This window comes from Lampetra planeri, chromosome 48, assembly GCF_965212315.1.
Source record: "Lampetra planeri chromosome 48, kcLamPlan1.2.h2, whole genome shotgun sequence".
In the NCBI taxonomy this organism is placed as follows: domain Eukaryota; kingdom Metazoa; phylum Chordata; class Hyperoartia; order Petromyzontiformes; family Petromyzontidae; genus Lampetra; species Lampetra planeri.
Window position 1 is genome coordinate 189,805 of NC_136154.1, and position 26,139 is coordinate 215,943.

General features: G+C 56.7%; 5 protein-coding genes and 1 pseudogene across 5 annotated transcripts; all 6 read right to left on the bottom strand.

Moving 5' to 3' along the window:
• Nucleotides 1–44: 44 nt before the first annotated feature.
• Nucleotides 45–10,025, bottom strand: LOC144733643 (histone H1.5-like). The gene is made up of 3 exons (XM_078615670.1): nt 9,513–10,025; nt 1,040–1,267; nt 45–59 (listed from the first exon to the last, which is right to left on the bottom strand). Exons 1-3 carry the CDS (start codon nt 9,960–9,962, stop codon nt 45–47), a joined length of 693 nt encoding a protein of 230 aa, XP_078471796.1. The 5' UTR covers nt 9,963–10,025.
• Nucleotides 10,026–12,461: 2,436 nt separating this feature from the next.
• On the bottom strand, nt 12,462–12,937 carry LOC144733762 (histone H2A-like). The gene has a single exon (XM_078615782.1). It carries the CDS (start codon nt 12,883–12,885, stop codon nt 12,505–12,507), a length of 381 nt encoding a protein of 126 aa, XP_078471908.1. The 5' UTR covers nt 12,886–12,937; the 3' UTR covers nt 12,462–12,504.
• Nucleotides 12,938–13,727: 790 nt separating this feature from the next.
• On the bottom strand, nt 13,728–14,206 carry LOC144733760 (histone H3). The gene has a single exon (XM_078615780.1). The coding sequence runs from the start codon at nt 14,189–14,191 to the stop codon at nt 13,781–13,783; it is 411 nt and encodes a 136-aa protein (XP_078471906.1). The 5' UTR covers nt 14,192–14,206; the 3' UTR covers nt 13,728–13,780.
• Nucleotides 14,207–14,564: 358 nt separating this feature from the next.
• LOC144733761 (histone H2B type 3-B) lies at nt 14,565–15,471 on the bottom strand. Its single transcript, XM_078615781.1, has one exon. The coding sequence runs from the start codon at nt 15,432–15,434 to the stop codon at nt 15,033–15,035; it is 402 nt and encodes a 133-aa protein (XP_078471907.1). The 5' UTR covers nt 15,435–15,471; the 3' UTR covers nt 14,565–15,032.
• An 834-nt stretch (nt 15,472–16,305) lies between these two features.
• Nucleotides 16,306–16,615, bottom strand: LOC144733645 (histone H4-like; annotated as a pseudogene).
• A 456-nt stretch (nt 16,616–17,071) lies between these two features.
• Nucleotides 17,072–18,428, bottom strand: LOC144733759 (histone H1.2-like). The gene has a single exon (XM_078615779.1). It carries the CDS (start codon nt 18,365–18,367, stop codon nt 17,705–17,707), a length of 663 nt encoding a protein of 220 aa, XP_078471905.1. The 5' UTR covers nt 18,368–18,428; the 3' UTR covers nt 17,072–17,704.
• Between the last annotated feature and the right edge of the window lie 7,711 nt (nt 18,429–26,139).

Genomic DNA, 26,139 nt, shown 5'->3' on the forward strand with positions numbered 1-26,139 from the left:
GTCACCGACCACCCCTGCCCTCCGCGATGGCTCCGCCTTAAACCTTAGACCTTTAACCTCTGTGACGAAGAAAACCCTCCACCGTCGTCAATAACACTTCCTTGACATGTATAATATGCGACGTTTTGGGCAATGACCCTTCTTCGAAGCACTCTGTAATGATATTGGCACACCCGCAGCGAACGCGAGAGGAACGCGATCTGTTGCAAGATTGCACGTGGAGTGAATAATCGGTGTAAGGTCTTGTTTTCAAGTGAACAAGATGAACTAACTTTATAATCGTGTGAAGCTAAACGGCTTCCAACACAATAGTTGAGTGAACGTCACCAACTAGTTCTCCCAAAGTAAGAAAGACATTGCAAACAATGCGATATTTACGTATAGAAATTAATTTTAATAGAGAAGTTTAGATGGTGCACCGCAATGTTTACAAAACAAAGTGAAAAGGCGAGAACGAGCGAATGAAGGCAAATTGAGTAAAGCTGTCTGGAATCAATACCTTTTTAGACTAAATTCCATATTTGGCACCAGTAACATGATGACGGAATGAAGAGGTGCAACACATAATTCGGACGTCGCTGAGATTACTCTGCACTCCGTTCGAGTGAGGGAGCTGCCACCCGCCTCGCCTGTGTTTGTGATCCCTGCTTTCGGGCTCGATTACTCCCATCACATCAATGCTTAAAACACATCGAGTGGGTAAAATGTTATAGTTAATTTGGCGAATGTACGTAACTTATCCAATCTACACAAATCCTCACGATTGAACTGCACCAAGCGTCGAGCTCCTTGATCAGGGCCGAGGCAAGGCGAGCAACCATCGCCACGCCGTAAATGGGTTTGACTTACAGAATATGGCACGCATTCAACAGCAACGTAATACACTGTCATGTGTTACCGATGAACTAATGGAAGCGCAGCAGCATCTGGTTCACTTTTTTAACTAAGTGGGTGGCTCTGAAAAGAGCCGTTGAGGTGGAGTGAATCGAGCGTCGTCCGATCGGATTCACTTCTTTGGCGCAGTCTTCTTGGGCTTGGCCGCGGCCTTCTTGGGCTTGGCCACCTTGGGTTTGGCGGCCTTGGCCTTGACGGTCTTGGGCTTAGCGACCTTGGGCTTCGCAGCCTTGGGCTTGGCTGGGCTCTTCGCCGCCTTCTTGGGCTTAACAGCCAACTTCACCTTTTTGGGGCTCTTGGCCGCCTTGGCAGCCGCGGGCTTCTTTGCTTTCTTGGGAGACTTCTTGGGCGCGGTCTTCTTGGCTGCCGCGGGCTTTGTGGTGCCACAGCGACGGGGCCGCTCGGCCGAGCCAGGGAGCCGCCCGGCTTCCACCGCCGCACTGCCCCCCATCACCCCCCCCACATAAACACGCACCCGCACCCACGTAGGGCCTCGTGGTCGGGTCACCTACCCTGAGTTTTCACCCGAGGGCCCCCTAGGGGGGTTACCCCACGGTTTCTCAGGGCCAGGGAATTGGACAGGACCCTTCCCAGGCCAAGTAACACTGCGGCGCCGTGGGCGGATTTGAGATCGCACGACCACGGCGAGCTCAGAGAGCCCCGCAGTTAGAAACGCATACAAACACAAACACGGGTCAGCAAGGCAGATAGCTGGGATCAGGACCCGGGACGACTGATTGGTCGAAAGTTCAAAGGCCGGCGGGATCGCAAAAGAGCGGGAAATCCTAGGCTCAGGATTGGTCGAGAGACCAAGGCGGTCGGGACGGGGGCTCCTAGCCTTTGATGTGAATAGTTTAAAAGAAAACGCAGGGGCAGTAGGGAACTCTCTTCTTCTGGAGTTTGACACGGGGTCAGCGACGAAGGAGTCATCGGGCGAGCCGCTAGATTGTCTGCAGGACGATCTGAGCGCCGCAAGGTCACCAAGGACTACAGACGGTATCGTGTTGCGCGCCTTACAACACCTCAGAGCGGAGGGTAGGATCCGTAGGAGAGGGTTAGTTCGGGGTAAGGACGAGTAGGAAAGCGGTTTAGCAGAGAGCGCAGCATAGAATAGGGCTACACGGCACCAGAGTGTGGGTTAGAAGCGCCTTGCTGTCCCGCACACACACACGGGTGGCTCGGTTGGTTAGCAAGGGCTAATAAAATCTCGAGCGTAGTAACAAAACCGTGTTGTTGGGTGTTTTTGGAACGTGGTATTAGCGTGCACTGCATTCGCGAGTGTGTGGTCGTTGTACGCATAAAGGCCGTGGTCTCTGTACGATTGTGCGGGTACGGAGGTGTGTGCGTTAACGCCCGGGGAGAGCACTTTTGGTGTGTTGGCGTGACTACGCAGCCGTGTGAGAGGAGAATCGTCCTTGTACGATATTTGTGTTGACGTGCACGCGCGAGTGGGGGAGGGGACGAGTCGTCGTGTCGGCGTGTGCCCCGCTTGCGTGCGCTCGTTACTTGCGTAAGCTCTCGGCGTGCGTAATCGGCGTGCCCAAGGTGCGCGATCGTAACGTGGGCGGCCAGCGCGGCGCAGAGCGGCGCAGGAGTGGGTATCGCGTGTGGAGCTGTATGCGTGTGTGCGCGCACGTTCACGACGTGTGTAACACAGGTGCGCGATCCTAACGTGAGTGGTCAGGGTTGGGTGAGTGCCGTGCAGAGCTGTGTGTGGGTGTGCGCGTGCGTGGTTATCCATGCCTGCTACGCGGACCCGCGGTGGAGGGGAATCCTCGGGTGACGGCTCCCACACCCTGGGTGAGGAGCCTAGCGGCGGTTCGCTTAGCAGCGGGGGGGCGATTGATGATGTTAGTCCGGCCGTTAGTATTATCGAGGGAGGGATCTCGGGGGCTAGCGACCCCCACAAATTGGTGTCGGAAGCGGTACGGACCCCCGCGTTACCTCACGCTAAAATAAGACTGATATTTACCGGCCGGGGGGCCCCTTCGTGGAAGGCATTCGCCCGAAATCTCTTAGGGGCCAAGGAAATTAATGGATGGACGGACGCGCAGGCAGTACGTCAACTTAATATGAATCTTGATGGGCGGGCAGCCGATTTTGTAGAAGCGTTACCCGCGAGCGCACAGACACAGCTAGAGGAGCTGATGCGCCGACTCGATCAGCGTTTTGGCACACGTGACGAGGAGGAAGCAAAATCGGCCTTAGAGGCGCGCCGTCGCCAACCTGGCGAAGATCTCCGTGATTACGCCGAGGATGTGCGCGAGTTAACAAAGATCGCACGCCCGGGGTACGCAACTGAGGTTATTGAGGAACTGGCCGCCGAGAAAATCCAGCGGTACCTGTCTCGCACGGCGTGGTGGCAGCCAGACATGAGCTGCCCACGTCTTCCCTTTAACACCCTTGTCGAGCGCGCACGTAAGTGTGAAAGAATTCACAGCGAACGCGCGCAGCTCCGGGGGCTGGGACGAGAGCGCGCCATTGCGAGCCTGCTCTCGGAAGACGAGGAGGAGGAACAGGAGCTCGCGAGGACGGTAAGGGGACGGGAAAGAGAACCTCCCGTGTCCCGCGAGACAACCCCGGGTTGGGTAGCTGGGTTACAGACCGGCATGGGAGATATAGCCGGCCAGGTAACCCAGGTGCAATCCTCCGTTGAGACCATCCGATCCGAAATGGGGGACCTAGACTCCGCGGTAGGAGGGCTAACTGGAAGGATAGCCCGACTAGAAGCAGAGTATGAGCAACAGCGCACGGGGGGAGGAGGGAGTGGGCAGAAAGTTCGCCACAGAGCCGCCACTCCTCCCAGGACGTGTTATGTGTGCGACCGTCGAGGGCATCTCATGAGGGACTGCCCTCAGCTCGCCCGTGCGAGGCCGATGCATAGGTCAAACACTAAGCCCCCCCTAGAGAGGGGACCACCGGGGGATGAAATCGACGTGGACCCGACCCAAACCAGCTGTAATAATAATGGCGAGCGAGTGATCCATAAACAGGTTACAACGACAACACCCAAGGGCGCAGGGACCTCGGGCGATTGGCTGCGGGAGCTGGTGGCAGGGATAACGGGAGCCACGTCGCTGGTGGAAGGCCAGGTGAACGGGCAGCGCACCCGGATCCTGTTGGACACGGGCGCCGTGGCCTCTCTCATGAGCGCCGCGCACTGCAGCATGCTCGGGGTGGACGTGGGCTGCCTGCAGGCCCCGGATCGCGCGCTGCACACGGCAAGCGGAGCCGGGATGGGGTTGCTGGGGAAGGTCTCCCTCGAGGTCCGTCTAGGAAACCAGGTGTGCACACAGGAATTCTACGTTTCGAGTGTGTTGTGCCACGAGTGCATTGCAGGAACGGACCTCCTGGAAAAGTTGGGACTTAACGTACAGCCCCGGCAACGATGCGCTACGGTGGAGGGCAGCGGGGAGCGGATTCCGTTCCTAGGACAGGAGCCGAATCGCCCACGCTTCACACCCGTGGCCGCTACGCTGGTGTCGGCCGTCACCATCGGGCCTCTCGCCGAGATGCTGGTGCCAGTGGCAACCCTCTCCACCGACCCAACCCACCGACCATCGGGCGAGGTAATGCTGACTCCTCACCCGGAGTTGGCATCGCGATACGGGGTGGTAGGGTCAGCCACACTGGTAAACGCAGATGGGGGCCGGCTGTTTATACGTGTGTTTAACCCACACAGTACCCCGGCAATGATACGACGACGCACCCCGGTAGCCACCGTACACCCCCTGCACGCTCGCCACTCGAACGACTCGGTGTTCGCACTCTGGGCGGAGGACCCTGGCCGCCCCGAGGACAGCCAGGATCTGGCCTGGCGGGTCGGCCCGACCCCCCGAGCCGAGATTGTTCCCCTGCAGGATGCGTTACATGTGCCTTGGGCAGCCTTACCTAAGGGGGAGGCCGATCAGCTGCGCGGGTTATTGCGGGAGTACGCCGACGTGTTCAGTGAGCACGATTCGGACGTGGGCCGGACCGACCTGGTCAAGCACCAAATTGACACAGGTGCAGCCCGACCCATCAAACTCCCCGCATACCGAGTGGGCGCGCCTGAACGGACCCAGATCAAAGAGGCAGTCACGGATATGCTACGCGATAACATAATCCAGCCCTCCGCGAGCCCTTGGTCTGCCCCGGTGGTACTGGTAACGAAAAAGGACGGATCGACTCGGTTCTGCGTTGATTACCGAAAATTGAACGCAGTCACCCTCGGCGACGCTTTTCCCATCCCACGCATCGACGACACCTTCGACAGTCTCGCAGGAGCGCGGTATTTTTCCACCCTCGATCTGGCGTCCGGTTACTGGCAGGTGGAGATGACGGAGGAGGATCGGCCAAAAACAGCATTCACCACCCCGATGGGCCTGTTTGAGTTTCGAGTGTTGCCGTTCGGACTCACTAACGCGCCCGCGACGTTCCAGCGGTTGATGGAGTTGGTGATGCGGGGCTTGCAGTGGGAACAGTGCCTGATTTACCTGGACGACGTAATAGTGTTCAGTAGGTCGCTGTCCGAACACTGGTCCAGGCTGCGGGAAGTATTCCAGCGACTGCGAGCAGCCCATCTCAAGCTCAAGCCACGTAAGTGTTACATTGCGCAACGCGAGGTGGGGTACCTCGGACACCGAGTCAGCGAGGCAGGGGTGAGCACCGATCCCGAGAAGGTGCGTGCCGTAGTGGATTGGCCGCGGCCGAGGAACCTGACGGAGATCAGGTCATTCTTGGGACTCGCCACTTATTACCGTCGATTTGTAAAGGGATTCAGTGAGATTGCACGCCCCCTCACCCAACTCACCTCCCCTAAGAACCCCTATCAGTGGTCGGAGGCCTGCCAGACGGCTTTCACCACACTCAAAGACCACCTCACCCACACCCCCACCTTGGCTTTCCCAGATTTCACCACCGATTTTATTTTGGACACTGACGCCTGCAGCAGTGGGCTGGGCGCGGTGCTGTCGCAAGTGCAGGGTGGGACGGAGCGGGTCATCGCATACGCCAGTCGGACCCTGAGCGGGGCCGAACTGAACTATTGTGTAACCCGTCAGGAACTGTATGCTGTAATTTTCGCGTGTAAACAGTTCCGACCGTACTTGTACGGCAGGAAATGTCGTGTGCGCACCGATCATTATGCACTGCAGTTCCTCCTTACATTCAAGGAACCGCGGGGGCAGATGGCTCGATGGCTGGCGCAGCTGCAGGAGTACAACCTGCAGATCGAGTACCGAGCGGGGCGAACACACGCGAACGCGGACGCCTTGTCAAGACGGCCCGCGGTGCGCGCTGAGACGAGGGAGGGAGACGCCTGCCCGTGCTTCACGGGGGGACGCTGCCGCCAGGCAGCAGAACCCAAGGAGCGCGCGGAAACTAAACTCCCCCCCCCGAGAGAGAGTGCAGTGTGCGCCGCAGGAACCCCTGCAGAAGGAGCCCGGGGACAGACGGATCATCCCACCCCAACCGGGCGGATCCAAGAGGATGTCGGCTGCGCCTTCCCGGGCTTGGACGACGAGCAGCTGCGACAAACCCAGCAGCGGGATCCGGATCTGGCGGCGGTGGAGGCGGCACTGCGAGAGAGGAAGGATGCACTACCAGGGCCCTGGAGCGGTTTGTATGCCCGGTTGTGTGTAGAAAACGGGGTGGTGAGGGAACTGGCCGACGCTGGGCAGCCGGGGTGCATCTGCGTTCCCGCCCATGTGCGACCCCAACTACTACGACTGGTACACGACCACCCGCTCGGGGGCCATGATGGGGAACGGCGCACCCGGGAGACTCTGCGTCGCCAGTATCTCTGGCCTAAATTAGCGCAAGATGTGGCCGCCTGGGTGCAGGGCTGCCGGGCCTGTCAGCAGTGTGGGCAAAAGCCGGCGAGGTACCAGGTACCCCTGAGGCCGTTCCGAGTCAGTCGGACGAATCAGTTGGTCGGAATCGACCTGCAGGGGCCCTTTCCACGATCCCACCGGGGCAACCGATATATTCTTGTAGCGGTGGAGTACTTCACCCGCTACCCCGTGGCGGTGGCTATCCCGGATAAAACAGCCCTCGTAGTGGCCCGGGCCTTCGTGGAAAACTACGTACTTAAGTGCGGGATCCCCGAACGAGTCATTACCGACCAGGGTAGTGAATTCGAGGCCGAACTATTCCAGGCGCTGTGCCGAGAGTTCGGGATCCAGAAGGACCGAACCACGGCATATCACCCCCAGGCGAACGGGATGGTAGAGAGGATGAACCAGACTCTGGCCGGGAAGCTTAAACGCATGGCGGCCGCGAATCAACAGGACTGGGACGAACACCTCCCCTATGCCCTGTTCGCCTACACCACCGCCGTTCACACATCTACAGGACAGACCCCGTTCCTAATGATGTTTGGTCGCGAGTCTCGCCTGCCCGCAGATCTGCTGTTCGGTGTCCCTCCGCCGCAACGGGAGGAAGGGAGCCACCCCATGGAGCACTTGCTGGAGACCCTGCGAGAGGCCAGGGGCCGAGCCTACCCGCACGGAGAGGCCGCGCACCAGCGGCAAGAGCAGGGCGCCCGACCCCGTATGGAGCCCCCCTTCTACACTGCGGGCTCCGAGGTGTGGCTGTACACTCCCCGCGTCGGTGCCGGACAGGTGGGGAAGCTGACCACCTACTGGCGAGGACCCTGGATTGTGAGACGGCAGATCTCACCATGGACGGTGCTGATTCAGGGAGGAGAGAGGGGCCGGGAGATGGTGGTCAACATCCGCCGACTGAAGCCGTGGCGAGCAGCCCCCGAGGGGGGGAGCCCCGCCGTCCAAGTACCCCGAAACCCCGGGGTCCCCCCACCCCCCGTGCCCGGGGGCCTCGCGCAGTATATGGGCCCCACGGAGCCCCGGGCTCCGAGGGGCCCCGGGCGGGGCCGGGGGCGACGAGGACGGCGACCCTTAAACCCCACCGCCTCTGAGTTTGTCCCCCAGCCCGCAGGTGCCGGAGACCGAGGGGAGCCGTTGGAATGGAGGAGGAGACCACCGCCGGAGCCCCAGGAGACGGAGCCGCCACCCCCGAGGCCAGCCACAAGGGCCGGGCGAATCCCGCGGACCCCGCGGCGATACCTCGTGGGGGCAACCCAGGCGAGGTGCTCCAGTCAACCCGGGACGGGGACTGGCACCCCGGGGGGCTATGTGGTGCCACAGCGACGGGGCCGCTCGGCCGAGCCAGGGAGCCGCCCGGCTTCCACCGCCGCACTGCCCCCCATCACCCCCCCCACATAAACACGCACCCGCACCCACGTAGGGCCTCGTGGTCGGGTCACCTACCCTGAGTTTTCACCCGAGGGCCCCCTAGGGGGGTTACCCCACGGTTTCTCAGGGCCAGGGAATTGGACAGGACCCTTCCCAGGCCAAGTAACACTGCGGCGCCGTGGGCGGATTTGAGATCGCACGACCACGGCGAGCTCAGAGAGCCCCGCAGTTAGAAACGCATACAAACACAAACACGGGTCAGCAAGGCAGATAGCTGGGATCAGGACCCGGGACGACTGATTGGTCGAAAGTTCAAAGGCCGGCGGGATCGCAAAAGAGCGGGAAATCCTAGGCTCAGGATTGGTCGAGAGACCAAGGCGGTCGGGACGGGGGCTCCTAGCCTTTGATGTGAATAGTTTAAAAGAAAACGCAGGGGCAGTAGGGAACTCTCTTCTTCTGGAGATTGGACACGGGGTCAGCGACGAAGGAGTCATCGGGCGAGCCGCTAGATTGTCTGCAGGACGATCTGAGCGCCGCAAGGTCACCAAGGACTACAGACGGTATCGTGTTGCGCGCCTTACAACACCTCAGAGCGGAGGGTAGGATCCGTAGGAGAGGGTTAGTTCGGGGTAAGGACGAGTAGGAAAGCAGTTTAGCAGAGAGCGCAGCATAGAATAGGGCTACACGGCACCAGAGTGTGGGTTAGAAGCGCCTTGCTGTCCCGCACACACACACGGGTGGCTCGGTTGGTTAGCAAGGGCTAATAAAATCTCGAGCGTAGTAACAAAACCGTGTTGTTGGGTGTTTTTGGAACGTGGTATTAGCGTGCACTGCATTCGCGAGTGTGTGGTCGTTGTACGCATAAAGGCCGTGGTCTCTGTACGATTGTGCGGGTACGGAGGTGTGTGCGTTAACGCCCGGGGAGAGCACTTTTGGTGTGTTGGCGTGACTACGCAGCCGTGTGAGAGGAGAATCGTCCTTGTACGATATTTGTGTTGACGTGCACGCGCGAGTGGGGGAGGGGACGAGTCGTCGTGTCGGCGTGTGCCCCGCTTGCGTGCGCTCGTTACTTGCGTAAGCTCTCGGCGTGCGTAATCGGCGTGCCCAAGGTGCGCGATCGTAACGTGGGCGGCCAGCGCGGCGCAGAGCGGCGCAGGAGTGGGTATCGCGTGTGGAGCTGTATGCGTGTGTGCGCGCACGTTCACGACGTGTGTAACACAGGTGCGCGATCCTAACGTGAGTGGTCAGGGTTGGGTGAGTGCCGTGCAGAGCTGTGTGTGGGTGTGCGCGTGCGTGGTTATCCATGCCTGCTACGCGGACCCGCGGTGGAGGGGAATCCTCGGGTGACGGCTCCCACACCCTGGGTGAGGAGCCTAGCGGCGGTTCGCTTAGCAGCGGGGGGGCGATTGATGATGTTAGTCCGGCCGTTAGTATTATCGAGGGAGGGATCTCGGGGGCTAGCGACCCCCACAGCTTCTTCACCTTCTTGGCTGCCGCGGGCTTTTTAGCTGCGGGCTTTGCCGTTGACGACTTGGGCTTCGCCTTTGCGGCAGCCTTTTCCTTGTTGAGTTTGAAAGAGCCAGACGCGCCGCTGCCCTTCACTTGCGCCACGGCGTCTTTGGCCACGAGCTTCTTGATGGCCAACTTCACGCGGGCATTGTTCTTCTCCACGTCGTATCCTCCGGCAGCAAGCGACTTTTTGAGCGCAGGAAGAGACACGCCGTTCCTCTCCTTGCTGCTGGCCAGAGCCTTGAGGATGAGCTCGGACACGCTGGGGCCGACCTTCTTGGCCTTTGGAGCGGCGCGCTTCTTCTTGGGGCTTTTAGGCGCTGAAGTAGCCGCAGCTGGTGGTTGAGCAGGAGCAGTTTCCGCCATCTCAAGACGTCGCTTTTATCGCCTCGCCTCTTTGAAATCGAAATCAGCGCTCTCACGAATTCGAAACGAGTGTTCTCCAGGCCCGAGGTTATTATAGAAGCGGCGTACTGAATGCGGACGTCGCTGAGATCATCCAGAACTCAGCTCTGGTGAGGGAGTTGTAGGGGTCGGCACGGTTTGAACCGACTCAAACTGGTTTCAAATTGAGCAATCCAAACCAAACCAGCGACGACTGAACCAAACCAAACCAAAACCAAACCAAACTAAGCTAAACCAAACCTCTTAAGTTGGCTTGAACCAAACTAGTTTGAGCCGGTTCCACCCTGTCCGAGCCAAACCGAGTCGGTTTTCGTAGCCCCAAACCAAACCGAACCAGTTCAAACAGAGCCAAACCAAACCGATTTGGTTCGGTTCAAACCGCGGTTTGGTGGTTTGAGCCAAACCGTGCCGACCCCTAGGGAGTTGCCACCATACTCACTGTGTTTATCACGCCTGCCTTTGGGCTCGATTACTCCCGTAACGTTCATACTTACATGCATCTAGTTGATACATTATCACGAAGATCACTTCTTTAATGTACGTTACTTATGCAATATACGACAATGCTCACGATATAAATTATAATTCAAAACAAGTGAACAACCAACATTTGGGAGACATTGTTCGGTCAGGGCATGATATGACGATTGTCGGTTTTCAAAAGTGTTACTGATGAACACTATTTAAAACGCACTCGAATTTTTTGCAAGACAAGATGCTTCAACAGACTACTCATATTTAATTCCAACGAAATATTTTCTATTTAAGTTTTGCCTCGCGCGCTCGCGATTCCTCCTCTCGCGCTATGGTGAGGACTGCGCGCCATGTCAACAGTCCCTTGTCACCGAACTTTTAACTGGACGTTTTAATCGAACTTTGAAATGAATACATATATGGATTTTCAGATGGACAACAAACTGAAGAAAATTACTCAAAATTAACCGACATTAAATAGAAAGTTTAACATTTTACGTGGCAAGAGGTGAGTAGCTCACGCACTGCAGAAGGGTCGCGCGCCTTGAACAAGATCGAGGCACGGTGCACAATCATCACCACTCAAATTCAACTCAAGTGACTCTGCAGTCGAATGTTTAAAGAAAATATATAATCTTACGTTTAATGCACCGACAGAGTTGATATTCTAGGAGCGCAGGATGGTTCATCCGATGGGTTGTTTTTACTGCAATAAGTAACACGTATTTACTGCACTAAGTAACACGAATGAGTAATCATTGGAAAGATGTTATTAACCATGTAAAAAATATTTAACTACACATATTTGTACCATCTTATTTGACAAGTAATATTATACTTTACCGAGTGTTGACATCCCCAGCGTTTACCAGTACTTTTTTGCTTACTATCAGCTAACACCGGCCACAACCCTGAGCTGATGTGCTCATTTGATCCCTTTTCTGACCGCTCAAAAAGAGCGAGTTTTATTCTTTAAAAAACACGATTCTTTCTTCCAATAGGCATCCCAATTTATTCTAAACCATGTTCCATGATTGATGCAATGTTGGAATGCTGCTCAAATACCGTTCCTAAATTAGACATAAAGGGTATCTGGAATGAGCAGAGCATTCGTTTAATTGCGAGCAATTTGGGACGAGGGCAACTCGACGACGGTGTCCTTATTAAACAGGACCCTGCGGGGTGGGCTGGTAGGAACGAATAACCAAATAATATAAACATAATGTATTATTACACTTGTTAAGCCAGGAAAGCCCCACTGAGTCAAAAGGTTTTTGTAGGGTCCTGCCAAGTGTTTGCAGTAGGGGGCGATGTTGCTACACCTAATCGGACGATACGAAGGGAGAGATTGAGGCCTAGTTCTAGGCTTTAGGCCTAGCTGTATGCTTTAGGGCGCTGTGAGTTAATTTTTAATTTAAATGATTTAATGATTCATGTAAAAGCTTTAAATTTAAATGTTTCTATTTAAAAACATGAGGGAATGTAACATTGTTAAACATAACTCCCTTTCACACACGCGGGGGTACGACACGAATGGAGAGTTTCAGGCCTAGTTCTAGGCTTTAGGCCTAGCTGTAGGCTTTAGGGCGCTGTGAGTTTTTTTTTTAATTTCAAAGTTTTAATTAAAAGCTATCTCAGGGAATTATTAGGGCGATGTTAGTTGTTTTATTTAATTTCAAAGTTTTAATTAAAAGCTATCTCAGGGAATTATTAGGGAATGTTACACGTGTTTAGCCAGGAAAGCCTCATTAATTTAAATGTTTTAATTAAAAGCTGAGGGAATTATAAGGGAATGTTACACTTGTTTAGCCAGGATAGCGTCACTGAGTCAAGGTTTTCGTAGGGTCATGCCAAATGTTTGCAGTAGGGGGCGATGTTGACGGACGGACACATTAATCTATTGGTGGTCTGGTCCACTTCGTTCCTACCAGTATAACAAAACTCCTGTGTACGACTGTCCGAGCTCTTTGCAAGTAAGTGGGTGGCTCTGAAAAGAGCCGTTGTTGTGGTGGTAGAGGCGGCGGCGCGTTCACTTCTTTGCCTGAGAGGTCTTCTTGGGCAGCAGCACGGCCTGGATGTTGGGCAGCACACCGCCCTGGGCGATAGTCACGCCGCCCATGAGCTTGTTGAGCTCCTCGTCGTTTCGCACGGCGAGCTGCAGGTGTCGGGGGATGATCCTCGTCTTCTTGTTGTCGCGGGCGGCATTGCCAGCCAGCTCGAGGATCTCGGCAGAAAGGTACTCGAGCACGGCGGCCAGGTAGACGGGTGCTCCAGCGCCGACCCGCTGGGCGTAATTGCCCTTGCGGAGCAGCCTGTGAACGCGACCCACGGGGAACTGCAGGCCGGCGCGGGAAGAGCGGGACTTTGCCTTGGCGCGAGACTTGCCACCGGTCTTGCCGCGTCCAGACATTGTTAAGCGACCTAGGATGCAAAAAGCACTGGAGACAAAGTACGAACGATTTGTGACGTTAACACGCACCACCGGAGCGGCTTTTATAGCGGAGACGAGGATCGTAGAGCGCGCCGCTGCTGATTGGCTCCTCTCGGTCGAGTCCCGCCCTCTCCTTGAGCCACCAATGAAAAGCCGGGACGCGAGGATTCGATGTTGACTTTAATTATTTGTATCCATATATATTTTAATGCGGACACGCATCTTATGAATGAAACAATGCGATACACGTACTTAATAGGTTCAAGTTTTAAGCATGATAGAGTTAATTAATGGGCACGTGCTGGCAAGTCAAACTTATAAGCGGATTCCGCAAATATCAATGTATTATTGATTATAATAATCATTTTGAGGGACCGCATTGGTTATAAGAAATCATTGTGATAGCCTTGAGCTCGTGATTGATCGCCCACGTGCCTATACGGTGTATATATATTTTCCTTTAACCGCCTGTTCGGGCAATGCCTAAAAATATATGTGCGTGAATAATTCAGTCTCTTAGTTTGCAAAATGTGAACTTCTTATCAGCTCGGGCTTGAAACAACATAAACCAATATCTTTGGGTTTAATAGTTAATATATTTCACCAAAATAACCCTTTTGTTGAACATTATGTAAGCATGGTTTCACAACGCTTATATACGACACCAACGTGTGATGTTGAAAAATATGAGCGGCGGGGTATAGAAAATGAACTTCATTGTCGCTTACGCCTGACGACTCCGTGAGAGCCGTGACCAGCAAACGAAGGTTTCCGGCACCCGAACTTTGAAGAACACACATGGAAGCGTTTTCATGAGTAAGTGGTGGCTCTGAAAAGAGCCTTTGTGTTGTGCTTTGAGGGCCGAGCTGGGCGTTCAAGCGCGCTCGCCACGAATGCGGCGGGCGAGCTGAATGTCCTTGGGCATGATGGTGACGCGCTTGGCGTGGATGGCGCACAGGTTGGTGTCCTCGAAGAGCGCGACAAGGTACGCTTCGCTGGCCTCCTGCAGAGCCATGACAGCGGAGCTCTGGAAGCGCAGGTCGGTCTTGAAGTCCTGCGCGATCTCCCTGACGAGGCGCTGGAAGGGCAGTTTGCGGATGAGCAGCTCGGTGGACTTCTGGTAGCGGCGGATCTCGCGCAGAGCGACGGTGCCGGGCCTGTAGCGGTGAGGCTTCTTGACGCCGCCCGTGGCCGGAGCGCTCTTTCGGGCCGCCTTGGTGGCGAGTTGCTTGCGGGGGGCCTTGCCGCCCGTGGACTTGCGAGCCGTCTGCTTGGTGCGAGCCATGGCTTGGTGAGGGCAAAGATTCTCACAGGCGGGGAGAAGGCGGCTTATGTAGCCCAGAGCGCGCGCTCACTGGTCAGCGGAGTCGTGACGTGCGAAGAAGGGGAGCGTGCTGATTGGTTGGCAGCGTGCAATGATCTCGAGTCGTCAACTCTTCTTAATCAACAAAATGTTCACAGTTTGGATCATTTCAGAATGCCGCATCACGATGCAGTAGTACCGTTTGAGCGCCGTCGATGTCTTTAACGGATGTTCTTTTCTCAAGCAAACACCTTTCCGAAAACAACTTTACAGTGCTCTGCATGATCTAAATAAAGTGTGAAGAAACTGCACTTCATTGGAAACAGTAATACGTAAAAATGTCGGAAAGAGGTGATCACAGGAATAGATATATATTCTCTTGGCATTGAGATGATGATCAATTATACTGCACGAGTCATCCATGCTAGGCGCTTACTTTTACATATATGTACACGTGCAAAATGTTAGTTCCTGCCCGAAAATACAACCACGAATTAAATATTGCATTGCAAGGTTTTGGCGCCAAATATCCAATGTAATATCTGAATGGGCTGCAGATGAAATCAATGGACAATCAAGTCCAAGAAATGCCTGCTGGTGAATATGATGTGCCATGAATATTGTTATCGCTTTTATTCACGTGGAAACATGTTAAAATGCGTTCGATCTCTCCACTTCACTCAATGAGCGAACAATGTCCCCGCGTGAACCGGGGCTTTGTTGGAAGTTTCGTTTTGTACTCCTGCTAGGACTGGTACAAGCAGGTTCGGAGAGGTGGGTGGCTCTGAAAAGAGCCTTTGTAATTAATGGTGGAGTCGAGGCTTCACTTGGAGCTTGTGTACTTGGTGACGGCCTTGGTGCCCTCCGACACGGCGTGCTTGGCCAGCTCGCCGGGGAGCAGCAGTCGCACTGCGGTCTGGATCTCCCGAGAAGTGATGGTGGAGCGCTTGTTGTAGTGCGCCAGGCGGGACGCCTCGGAAGCGATGCGCTCGAAGATGTCGTTGACGAACGAGTTCATGATGCTCATTGCCTTGGACGAGATGCCGGTATCGGGGTGCACCTGCTTCATCACCTTGTAGATGTAAATGGCGTAGCTCTCCTTCCTGCGGTGGCGTCGCTTCTTGCCATCCTTGCGCGTTGCCTTGGTCACAGCCTTCTTGGAGCCCTTCTTGGGAGCAGGAACCTTGGCCGGCCCAGCGCTCTTTGATGCGGGAGGATCGGGCATGTCGACGCGTTGTAGGCAGCTTCAGGTCAGAACAGACGGGAAGCGAATGTGGATGTCGGTCGGGCGATGAGCTCCTTTTATAGGAGGCGAGATGCAAATCAGAGGATCGTAGTGCGCGGCGCTGCTGAGTGGCTCTTTTAGTACCATCCCTCTCCATCAGCCTCCAATGAGAAACGCGGACGCGATGCTCACTTTAATATCGTTTTTACTGCAAAAAGGACTTGTGAATATAACACAATGTAATGTCCAAACATGTATATTAGTGAATTGCAGCCATGGCCATTGCCTTTGTTTTAATAAGGATGACTGGAAAACCCAATACAGTATATTGTGTTTTGAGCGTGGGTTTTTTTGTTTCTTACGAGGGATTGTTTCACCACTCGTCTAATACGGCGCACGGGCGTTTTAAGAACGCAATTTGGAAAAATACAAGCGCTCGGTGGAGAAAAATAACTTCGCTGTTGTGCTGTACAGGTGGAGATTAGCATTCCGGCACGCTACGTCAATTAGGACGAGTGTGCTGTAAGATTGTGGCGCCAAATGCTCCACGTAATATCGGAATCGGCTGCAGCTGGAAATAATTAACGCAAAAATACCAGAAATGGGTACTGTATTAACGCGTTCAAGAATTACGCCTTGTTAAATGTGACGTGTCGTGAATATCATGATTTCTTTCATTCATGTGGAAGCAGATGAAGATTCGCCAACTCAACAAGCAAACGTCCACCACGCTCACGAGGAATTGGTGCGCAACAACCCAGGACATGTGCTCCATTTAGAAAGTGTTTGGCAACTGGCGCAAGCAGTTTCGAAGAGGTGGGTGGCTCTGAAAAGAGCCTTTGGGTTGGCTTAGTGTGCGAGAGATGGGCGCTCAGCCTCCGAAGCCGTAGAGTGCGGCCCTGGCGCTTGAGGGCGTAGACCACGTCCATGGCGGTGACGGTCTTGCGCTTGGCGTGCTCCGTGTAGGTGACGGCGTCGCGGATGACGTTCTCAAGGAAGACCTTCAGGACGCCGCGGGTCTCCTCGTAGATGAGGCCCGAGATGCGCTTCACACCGCCGCGGCGAGCGAGGCGGCGGATGGCGGGCTTGGTGATGCCCTGGATGTTGTCGCGCAGCACCTTGCGATGGCGTTTTGCGCCTCCCTTGCCGAGCCCCTTACCGCCTTTACCGCGTCCAGACATTCCGACTACTTCTGACAAAGCTCGCGAGAGACTGCGCGCTCAGCTTGCAGCAGCAGCCGCCTTTATACCCGAAGCGTGGTGACGTCACCGACCACCCCTGCCCTCCGCGATGGCTCCGCCTTAAACCTTAGACCTTTAACCTCTGTGACGAAGAAAACCCTCCACTGTCGTCAATAACACTTCCTTGACATGTATAATATGCGACGTTTTGGGCAATGACCCTTCTTCGAAGCACTCTGTAATGATATTGGCACACCCGCAGCGAACGCGAGAGGAACGCGATCTGTTGCAAGATTGCACGTGGAGTGAATAATCGGTGTAAGGTCTTGTTTTCAAGTGAACAAGATGAACTAACTTTATAATCGTGTGAAGCTAAACGGCTTCCAACACAATAGTTGAGTGAACGTCACCAACTAGTTCTCCCAAAGTAAGAAAGACATTGCAAACAATGCGATATTTACGTATAGAAATTAATTTTAATAGAGAAGTTTAGATGGTGCACCGCAATGTTTACAAAACAAAGTGAAAAGGCGAGAACGAGCGAATGAAGGCAAATTGAGTAAAGCTGTCTGGAATCAATACCTTTTTAGACTAAATTCCATATTTGGCACCAGTAACATGATGACGGAATGAAGAGGTGCAACACATAATTCGGACGTCGCTGAGATTACTCTGCACTCCGTTCGAGTGAGGGAGCTGCCACCCGCCTCGCCTGTGTTTGTGATCCCTGCTTTCGGGCTCGATTACTCCCATCACATCAATGCTTAAAACACATCGAGTGGGTAAAATGTTATAGTTAATTTGGCGAATGTACGTAACTTATCCAATCTACACAAATCCTCACGATTGAACTGCACCAAGCGTCGAGCTCCTTGATCAGGGCCGAGGCAAGGCGAGCAACCATCGCCACGCCGTAAATGGGTTTGACTTACAGAATATGGCACGCATTCAACAGCAACGTAATACACTGTCATGTGTTACCGATGAACTAATGGAAGCGCAGCAGCATCTGGTTCACTTTTTTAACTAAGTGGGTGGCTCTGAAAAGAGCCGTTGAGGTGGAGTGAATCGAGCGTCGTCCGATCGGATTCACTTCTTTGGCGCAGTCTTCTTGGGCTTGGCCGCGGCCTTCTTGGGCTTGGCCACCTTGGGTTTGGCGGCCTTGGCCTTGACGGTCTTGGGCTTAGCGACCTTGGGCTTCGCAGCCTTGGGCTTGGCTGGGCTCTTCGCCGCCTTCTTGGGCTTAACAGCCAACTTCACCTTTTTGGGGCTCTTGGCCGCCTTGGCAGCCGCGGGCTTCTTTGCTTTCTTGGGAGACTTCTTGGGCGCGGTCTTCTTGGCTGCCGCGGGCTTCTTCACCTTCTTGGCTGCCGCGGGCTTTTTAGCTGCGGGCTTTGCCGTTGACGACTTGGGCTTCGCCTTTGCGGCAGCCTTTTCCTTGTTGAGTTTGAAAGAGCCAGACGCGCCGCTGCCCTTCACTTGCGCCACGGCGTCTTTGGCCACGAGCTTCTTGATGGCCAACTTCACGGGGGCATTGTTCTTCTCCACGTCGTATCCTCCGGCAGCAAGCGACTTTTTGAGCGCAGGAAGAGACACGCCGTTCCTCTCCTTGCTGCTGGCCAGAGCCTTGAGGATGAGCTCGGACACGCTGGGGCCGACCTTCTTGGCCTTTGGAGCGGCGCGCTTCTTCTTGGGGCTTTTAGGCGCTGAAGTAGCCGCAGCTGGTGGTTGAGCAGGAGCAGTTTCCGCCATCTCAAGACGTCGCTTTTATCGCCTCGCCTCTTTGAAATCGAAATCAGCGCTCTCACGAATTCGAAACGAGTGTTCTCCAGGCCCGAGGTTATTATAGAAGCGGCGTACTGAATGCGGACGTCGCTGAGATCATCCAGAACTCAGCTCTGGTGAGGGAGTTGCCACCATACTCACTGTGTTTATAACGCCTGCCTTTGGGCTCGATTACTCCCGTAACGTTCATACTTACATGCATCTAGTTGATACATTATCACGAAGATCACTTCTTTAATGTACGTTACTTATGCAATATACGACAATGCTCACGATATAAATGATAATTCAAAACAAGTGAACAACCAACATTTGGGAGACATTGTTCGGTCAGGGCATGCTATGACGATTGTCGGTTTTCAAAAGTGTTACTGATGAACACTATTTAAAACGCACTCGAATTTTTTGCAAGACAAGATGCTTCAACAGACTACTCATATTTAATTCCAACGAAATATTTTCTATTTAAGTTTTGCCTCGCGCGCTCGCGATTCCTCTGTGGGGGTCGCTAGCCCCCGAGATCCCTCCCTCGATAATACTAACGGCCGGACTAACATCATCAATCGCCCCCCCGCTGCTAAGCGAACCGCCGCTAGGCTCCTCACCCATGGTGTGGGAGCCGTCACCCGAGGATTCCCCTCCACCGCGGGTCCGCGTAGCAGGCATGGTTCACCACGTACGCGCACACCCACACACAGCTCTGCACGGCACTCACCCAACACTGACCACTCACGTTTGGATCGCCACCTGTGTTACACACGTCGTGAACGTGCGCGCACACACATACAGCTCCACGCGCGATACCCACTCTTGCGCCGCTCTGCGCCGCGCTGGCCGCTCACGTTACGATCGCGCACCTGGGGTACGCCGATTACGCACGCCGAGAGCTTACGCAAGTAACGAGCACACGCAAGCGGGGCACACGCCGACACAACGACTCAAGCCGCCGCCGCCGTGCGCGCGAGACAAACCGTACAACAATGCGCAGCCGATTACGCGCTCGAGCCGTGGGGTCGGGGGTCAGGGGTCCACCACCGCGCCGCACTTTACGCAAGTAACGAGCACACGCAAGCGGGGCACACGCCGACACGACGACTCGTCCCCTCCCCCACTCGCGCGTGCACGTCACCACAAATATCGTACAAGGACGATTCTCCTCTCACACGGCTGCCTAGTCACGCCAACACACAAAAGTGCTCTCCCCGGGCGTTAACGCACACACCTCCGTACCCGCACAATCGCACAGAGACCACGGCCTTTATGCATACAACGACCACACACTCGCGAATGCAGTGCACGCTAATACCACGTTCCAAAAACACCCCACAACACGGTTTTGTTACTACGCTCGAGATTTTATTAGCCCTTGCTAACCAACCGAGCCACCCGTGTGTGTGTGCGGGCCAGCAAGGCGCTTCTAACCCACACTCTGGTGCCGTGTAGCCCTATTCTATGCTGCGCTCTCTGCTAAACCGCTTTCCTACTCGTCCTTACCCCGAACTAACCCTCTCCTACGGATCCTACTCTCCGCTCTGAGGTGTTGTAAGGCGCGCAACACGATACCGTCTGTAGTCCTTGGTGACCTTGCGGCGCTCAGATGGTCCTGCAGACAATCTAGCGGCTCGCCCGATGACTCCTTCGTCGCTGACCCCGTGTCCAAACTCCAGAAGAAGAGACCTCCCTACTGCCCCTGCGTTTTCTTTTAAACTATTCACATCAAAGGCTAGGCGCCCCCGTCCCGACCGCCTTGGTCTCTCGACCAATCCTGAGCCTAGGATTTCCCGCTCTTTTGCGATCCCGCCGGCCTTTGAACTTTCGACCAATCAGTCGTCCCGGGTCCTGATCCCAGCTATCTGCCTTGCTGACCCGTGTTTGTGTTTGTATGCATTTCTAACTGCGGGGCTCTCTGAGCTCGCCGTGGTCGTGCGATCTCAAATCCGCCCACGGCGCCGCAGTGTTACTTGGCCTGGGAAGGGTCCTGTCCAATTCCCTGGCCCTGAGAAACCGTGGGGTAACCCCCCTAGGGGGCCCTCGAGTGAAAACTCAGGGTAGGTGACCCGACCACGAGGCCCTACGTGGGTGCGGGTGCGTGTTTATGTGGGGGGGGTGATGGGGGGCAGTGCGGCGGTGGAAGCCTGGCGGCTCCCTGGCTCGGCCGAGCGGCCCCGTCGCTGTGGCACCACATAGCCCCCCGGGGTGCCAGTCCCCGTCCCGGGTTGACTGGAGCACCTCGCCTGGGTTGCCCCCACGAGGTATCGCCGCGGGGTCCGTGGGATTCGCCCGGCCCTTGTGGCTGGCCTCGGGGGTGGCGGCTCCGTCTCCTGGGGCTCCGGCGGTGGTCTCCTCCTCCATTCCAACGGCTCCCCTCGGTCTCTGGCACCTGCGGGCTGGGGAACAAACTCAGAGGCGGTGGGGTTTAAGGGTCGCCGTCCTCGTCGCCCCCGGCCCCGCCCGGGGCCCCTCGGAGCCCGGGGCTCCGTGGGGCCCATATACTGCGCGAGGCCCCCGGGCACGGGGGGTGGGGGGACCCCGGGGTTTCGGGGTACTTGGACGGCGGGGCTCCCCCCCTCGGGGGCTGCTCGCCACGGCTGCAGTCGGCGGATGTTGACCACCATCTCCCGGCCCCTCTCTCCTCCCTGAATCAGCACCGTCCATGGTGAGATCTGCCGTCTCACAATCCAGGGTCCTCGCCAGTAGGTGGTCAGCTTCCCCACCTGTCCGGCACCGACGCGGGGAGTGTACAGCCACACCTCGGAGCCCGCAGTGTAGAAGGGGGGCTCCATACGGGGTCGGGCGCCCTGCTCTTGCCGCTGGTGCGCGGCCTCTCCGTGCGGGTAGGCTCGGCCCCTGGCCCCTCGCAGGGTCTCCAGCAAGTGCTCCACGGGGTGGCTCCCTTCCTCCCGTTGCGGCGGAGGGACACCGAACAGCAGATCTGCGGGCAGGCGAGACTCGCGACCAAACATCATTAGGAACGGGGTCTGTCCTGTAGATGTGTGAACGGCGGTGGTGTAGGCGAACAGGGCATAGGGGAGGTGTTCGTCCCAGTCCTGTTGATTCGCGGCCGCCATGCGTTTAAGCTTCCCGGCCAGAGTCTGGTTCATCCTCTCTACCATCCCGTTCGCCTGGGGGTGATATGCCGTGGTTCGGTCCTTCTGGATCCCGAACTCTCGGCACAGCGCCTGGAATAGTTCGGCCTCGAATTCACTACCCTGGTCGGTAATGACTTGTTCGGGGATCCCGCACTTAAGTACGTAGTTTTCCACGAAGGCCCGGGCCACTACGAGGGCTGTTTTATCCGGGATAGCCACCGCCACGGGGTAGCGGGTGAAGTACTCCACCGCTACAAGAATATATCGGTTGCCCCGGTGGGATCGTGGAAAGGGCCCCTGCAGGTCGATTCCGACCAACTGATTCGTCCGACTGACTCGGAACGGCCTCAGGGGTACCTGGTACCTCGCCGGCTTTTGCCCACACTGCTGACAGGCCCGGCAGCCCTGCACCCAGGCGGCCACATCTTGCGCCAATTTAGGCCAGAGATACTGGCGACGCAGAGTCTCCCGGGTGCGCCGTTCCCCATCATGGCCCCCGAGCGGGTGGTCGTGTACCAGTCGTAGTAGTTGGGGTCGCACATGGGCGGGAACGCAGATGCACCCAGGCTGCCCAGCGTCGGCCAGTTCCCTCACCACCCCGTTTTCCACACACAACCGGGCATACAAACCGCTCCAGGGCCCTGGTAGTGCATCCTCCTTCTCTCGCAGTGCCGCCTCCACCGCCGCCAGATCCGGATCTCGCTGCTGGGTCTGTCTCAGCTGCTCGTCGTTCAGGCCCGGGAAGGCGCAGCCGACGTCCTCCTGGATCCGTCCGATCGGGTCCCGAGCTGCGGGTCCCGCGCTTGCCGGGCGGTCGACGGGATCCTCGGTGCCACCTGCGAGGGTCTCTGTGGCGCACACTGCACTCTCTCTCGCTGGGGGGGGGTCAGTGGCCACGGCCTCTCGGGGGTCCGTTGCCTGCCGGCAGCGTCCCCCCGTGAAACACGGGCAGGCCTCCTCCGCCCTCGTCTCGGCGAACACCGTGGGTCGCCTCGACAAGTCCTCCGCGTTTGCATGCGTCCGGCCAGCCCGATACTCGATTTGCAGGTTGTACTCCTGCAACTGCGCCAACCACCGGGCCATCTGCCCCCGCGGCTCCTTGAATGTAAGAAGGAACTGCAGAGCATAATGGTCAGTGCGTACGCGACATCTCCTGCCGTACAAATACGGCCGGAACTGTTTGCATGCGAAAATTACGGCGTACAACTCATGGCGGGTCACGCAATAGTTCAGCTAGGCTCCACTCAAGGTCCGGCTGGCGTACGCGATGACTCGTTCCGTCCCATCCTGTACCTGTGACAACACCGCGCCCAGCCCGCTGCTGCAGGCGTCGGTGTCCAAAATAAAATCGGTGGTAAAATCGGGGAAAGCGAGGGTGGGGGCGTGGGTGAGGTGATCTTTGAGAGTGGTGAAGGCCGTCTGGCAGGCCCCCGTCCACTGGTAGGGGTGCTTAGGGGAGGTGAGTTGGGTGAGAGGGCGTGCAATCTCACTGAATCCCTTTACAAATCGACGATAATAGGTGGCGAGCCCCAAAAATGATCTGATCTCCGTCAGATTCCTTGGCCGTGGCCACTCCACTACGGCGCGTACCTTCTCCGGATCGGTGTGCACGCCTGCCTCGCTGACGCGATGCCCGAGGTACCCCACCTCGCGTTGTGCGATGTAACACTTACGTGGCTTGAGCTTGAGATGAGCCGCTCGCAGTCGCTGGAACACCTCTCGAAGCCTGGACCAATGCTCAGACAAAGATCTACTGAACACTATCACATCGTCCAAGTAAATCAGGCACTGTTCCCATTGCAAGCCCCGCATCACCAACTCCATCAGCCGCTGGAACGTCGCAGGCGCATTGGTGAGTCCGAACGGGAGTACTCGAAACTCGAATAGTCCCATCGGGGTGGTGAATGCGGTTTTCGGCCGATCCTCCTCCGCCATCTCCACCTGCCAGTACCCGGACGCGAGATCGAGGGTTGAAAAATATCGCGCTCCGGCGAGGCTGTCGAAGGTGTCGTCGATGCGGGGTATGGGGAAGGCATCGCCGAGCGTGACTGCATTTAGTTTACGGAAATCGACGCAGAACCGAGTTGACCCATCCTTTTTCGTTACTAGTACCACTGGGGCTGACCAGGGGCTCGCCGAGGGCTGAATTATGTTATCGCGAAGCATGTCCCCAACTGCCTCTTTGATTTGGGCGCGTTCGGGTGTGCCCACTCGGTACGCAGGGAGTTTGATGGGTCGGGCTGCACCGGTGTCAATTTGGTGCTTAACAAGTTTGGTCCGACCCACGTCCGAGTCGTGTTCACTGAATACGTCGGCATACTCCCGCAGTAACTCGCGCAGCCGATCGGCCTCTCCCTTAGGTAAATCCGCCCATGGTACATGTAACGCGTCGAGCAGGGGAACGACCTCGGCTTGGGGAGTCGGGCCGACTCGCCATGCCAGGTCCTGGTCACCCTCAGGACGCCCGGGGTCCTCAGCCCAGAGTGCGAACACCGAGTCGTTAGAGTGGCGTGCGTGCAGGGGGTGTACGGTGGCTATCGGGGTGCGCCGCCGCAGTATCGCTGGGGTACTGTGGGGGTTAAACATCCGCATAAACAATCGGTCCCCATCTGCGTTTACCAACGTGGCGGATCCCACTATCCCATACCGTTTTGCCAACTCCGGGTGAGGAGTTAGCATTACCTCTCCTGATGGTCGGAGCGCGGGGTCGGTGGGGGATGTTGCCACCGGCACCAGCATCTCGGTGAGCGGGCCGATGATGACTGCTGTCGCCAGGATAGCGGCCACAGGTGCGAAGCGGGGGCGCGTTGGTTCTCGTCCCAGGAACGGTATCCGCTCGCCGTTGCTCTCCATGGTGGCGCATCGCTGGCGGGGTTGCACGTTGAGTCCCAGCCGTTCTAAGAGGTCGGTACCTGCGATACACTCGTGACACAACGCACTCGACACGTAGAACTCCTGGGTGCACACCTGACTGCCTATGCGGACCTCTAGGGTGGCTCTCCCCAGCAGCCCCATTCCGGCTCCGCTCGCCGTGTGCAGCGCGCGGTCCGGTGCCTGCAGGTGACGCACGTCGACCCCGATCGCGCTGCAGTGCGCTGCGCTCACGAGCGAGGCCACCGCCCCCGTGTCCAGCAGAATTCGGGTACGCACTCTGTTTACCTCCCCTTCCACCAGCGACGTGGCCCCCGTGATCCCCGCCACCAGCTCCCGTAGCCAGTCGCCAGGAGTCACCGTTTCCGTGGGCGTTGTTGTTGGAACCTGTGTGGAGATCACTCGCTCGCCATTATTACCGTCTTTTTGCATCGGGACCGCTTCGAATGCACCCCCAGATGGTCCACTCTCTAGGGGGCGTTGGGGTTTAACCCCGGCGCGTTTCTAGCGCGGGCGATCTGCGGACAGTCTCTCACGAGATGCCCTCGCCGGTCACACAGGTAACACGCACGGGGGGCCGTCCCGTAGGAGCCCCCCCGTCCGTTCCCTATCCCCCCTCCGGCACGCCGCTGCCCCGACTCTGCCTCCAGTCGAGCCACTCTCCCAGTTAATCCTCCTACCTCGGCCTGGACCGTCTCTACCATTGTCTCCAGCGCAGTCATGTGTGCCCGTACTTGGGTTACCTTGTTGTCTACTTGGGTTACCCTGTCACCTACCTGGGTTACCTGGCCGGAGACATCCTTTATACCCGTTTGTATACCGGCAACCCATCCCGGGGTTGTCTCGCGGGACACTGGAGGCTGTCTTTCCCGGCCCCTTACCGTCCTCGCGAGCTCCTGTTCCTCCTCCTCGTCTTCCGAGAGCAGGCTCGCAATGGCGCGCTCTCGTCCCAGCCCCCGGAGCTGCGCGCGTTCGCTGTGAATTCTTTCACACTTACGTGCGCGCTCGACAAGGGCGTTAAAGGGAAGACGTGGGCAGCTCATGTCTGGCTGCCACCACGCCGTGCGAGACAGGTACCGCTGGATTTTCTCGGCGGCCAGTTCCTCAATAACATTAGTTGCGTACCCCGGGCGTGCGATCTTTGTTAACTCGCGCACATCCTCGGCGTAATCACGTAGATCTTCGCCAGGTTGGCGACGGCGCGCCTCTAAGGCCGATTTTGCTTCCTCCTCGTCACGCGTGCCAAAACGCTGATCGAGTCGGCGCATCAGCTCCTCTAGCTGTGTCTGTGCGCTCGCGGGTAACGCTTCTACAAAATCGGCTGCCCGCCCATCAAGATTCATATTAAGTTGACGTACTGCCTGCGCGTCCGTCCATCCATTAATTTCCTTGGCCCCTAAGAGATTGCGGGCGAATGCCTTCCACAAAGGGGCCCCCCGGCCGGTAAATATCAGTCTTATTTTAGCGTGAGGTAACGCGGGGGTCCGTACCGCTTCCGACACCAATTTGTGGGGGTCGCTAGCCCCCGAGATCCCTCCCTCGATATAATACTAACGGCCGGACTAACATCATCAATCGCCCCCCCGCTGCTAAGCGAACCGCCGCTAGGCTCCTCACCCATGGTGTGGGAGCCGTCACCCGAGGATTCCCCTCCACCGCGGGTCCGCGTAGCAGGAATGGTTAACCACGTACGTGCACACCCACACACAGCTCTGCACGGCACTCACCCAACACTGACCACTCACGTTAGGATCGCGCACCTGTGTTACACACGTCGTG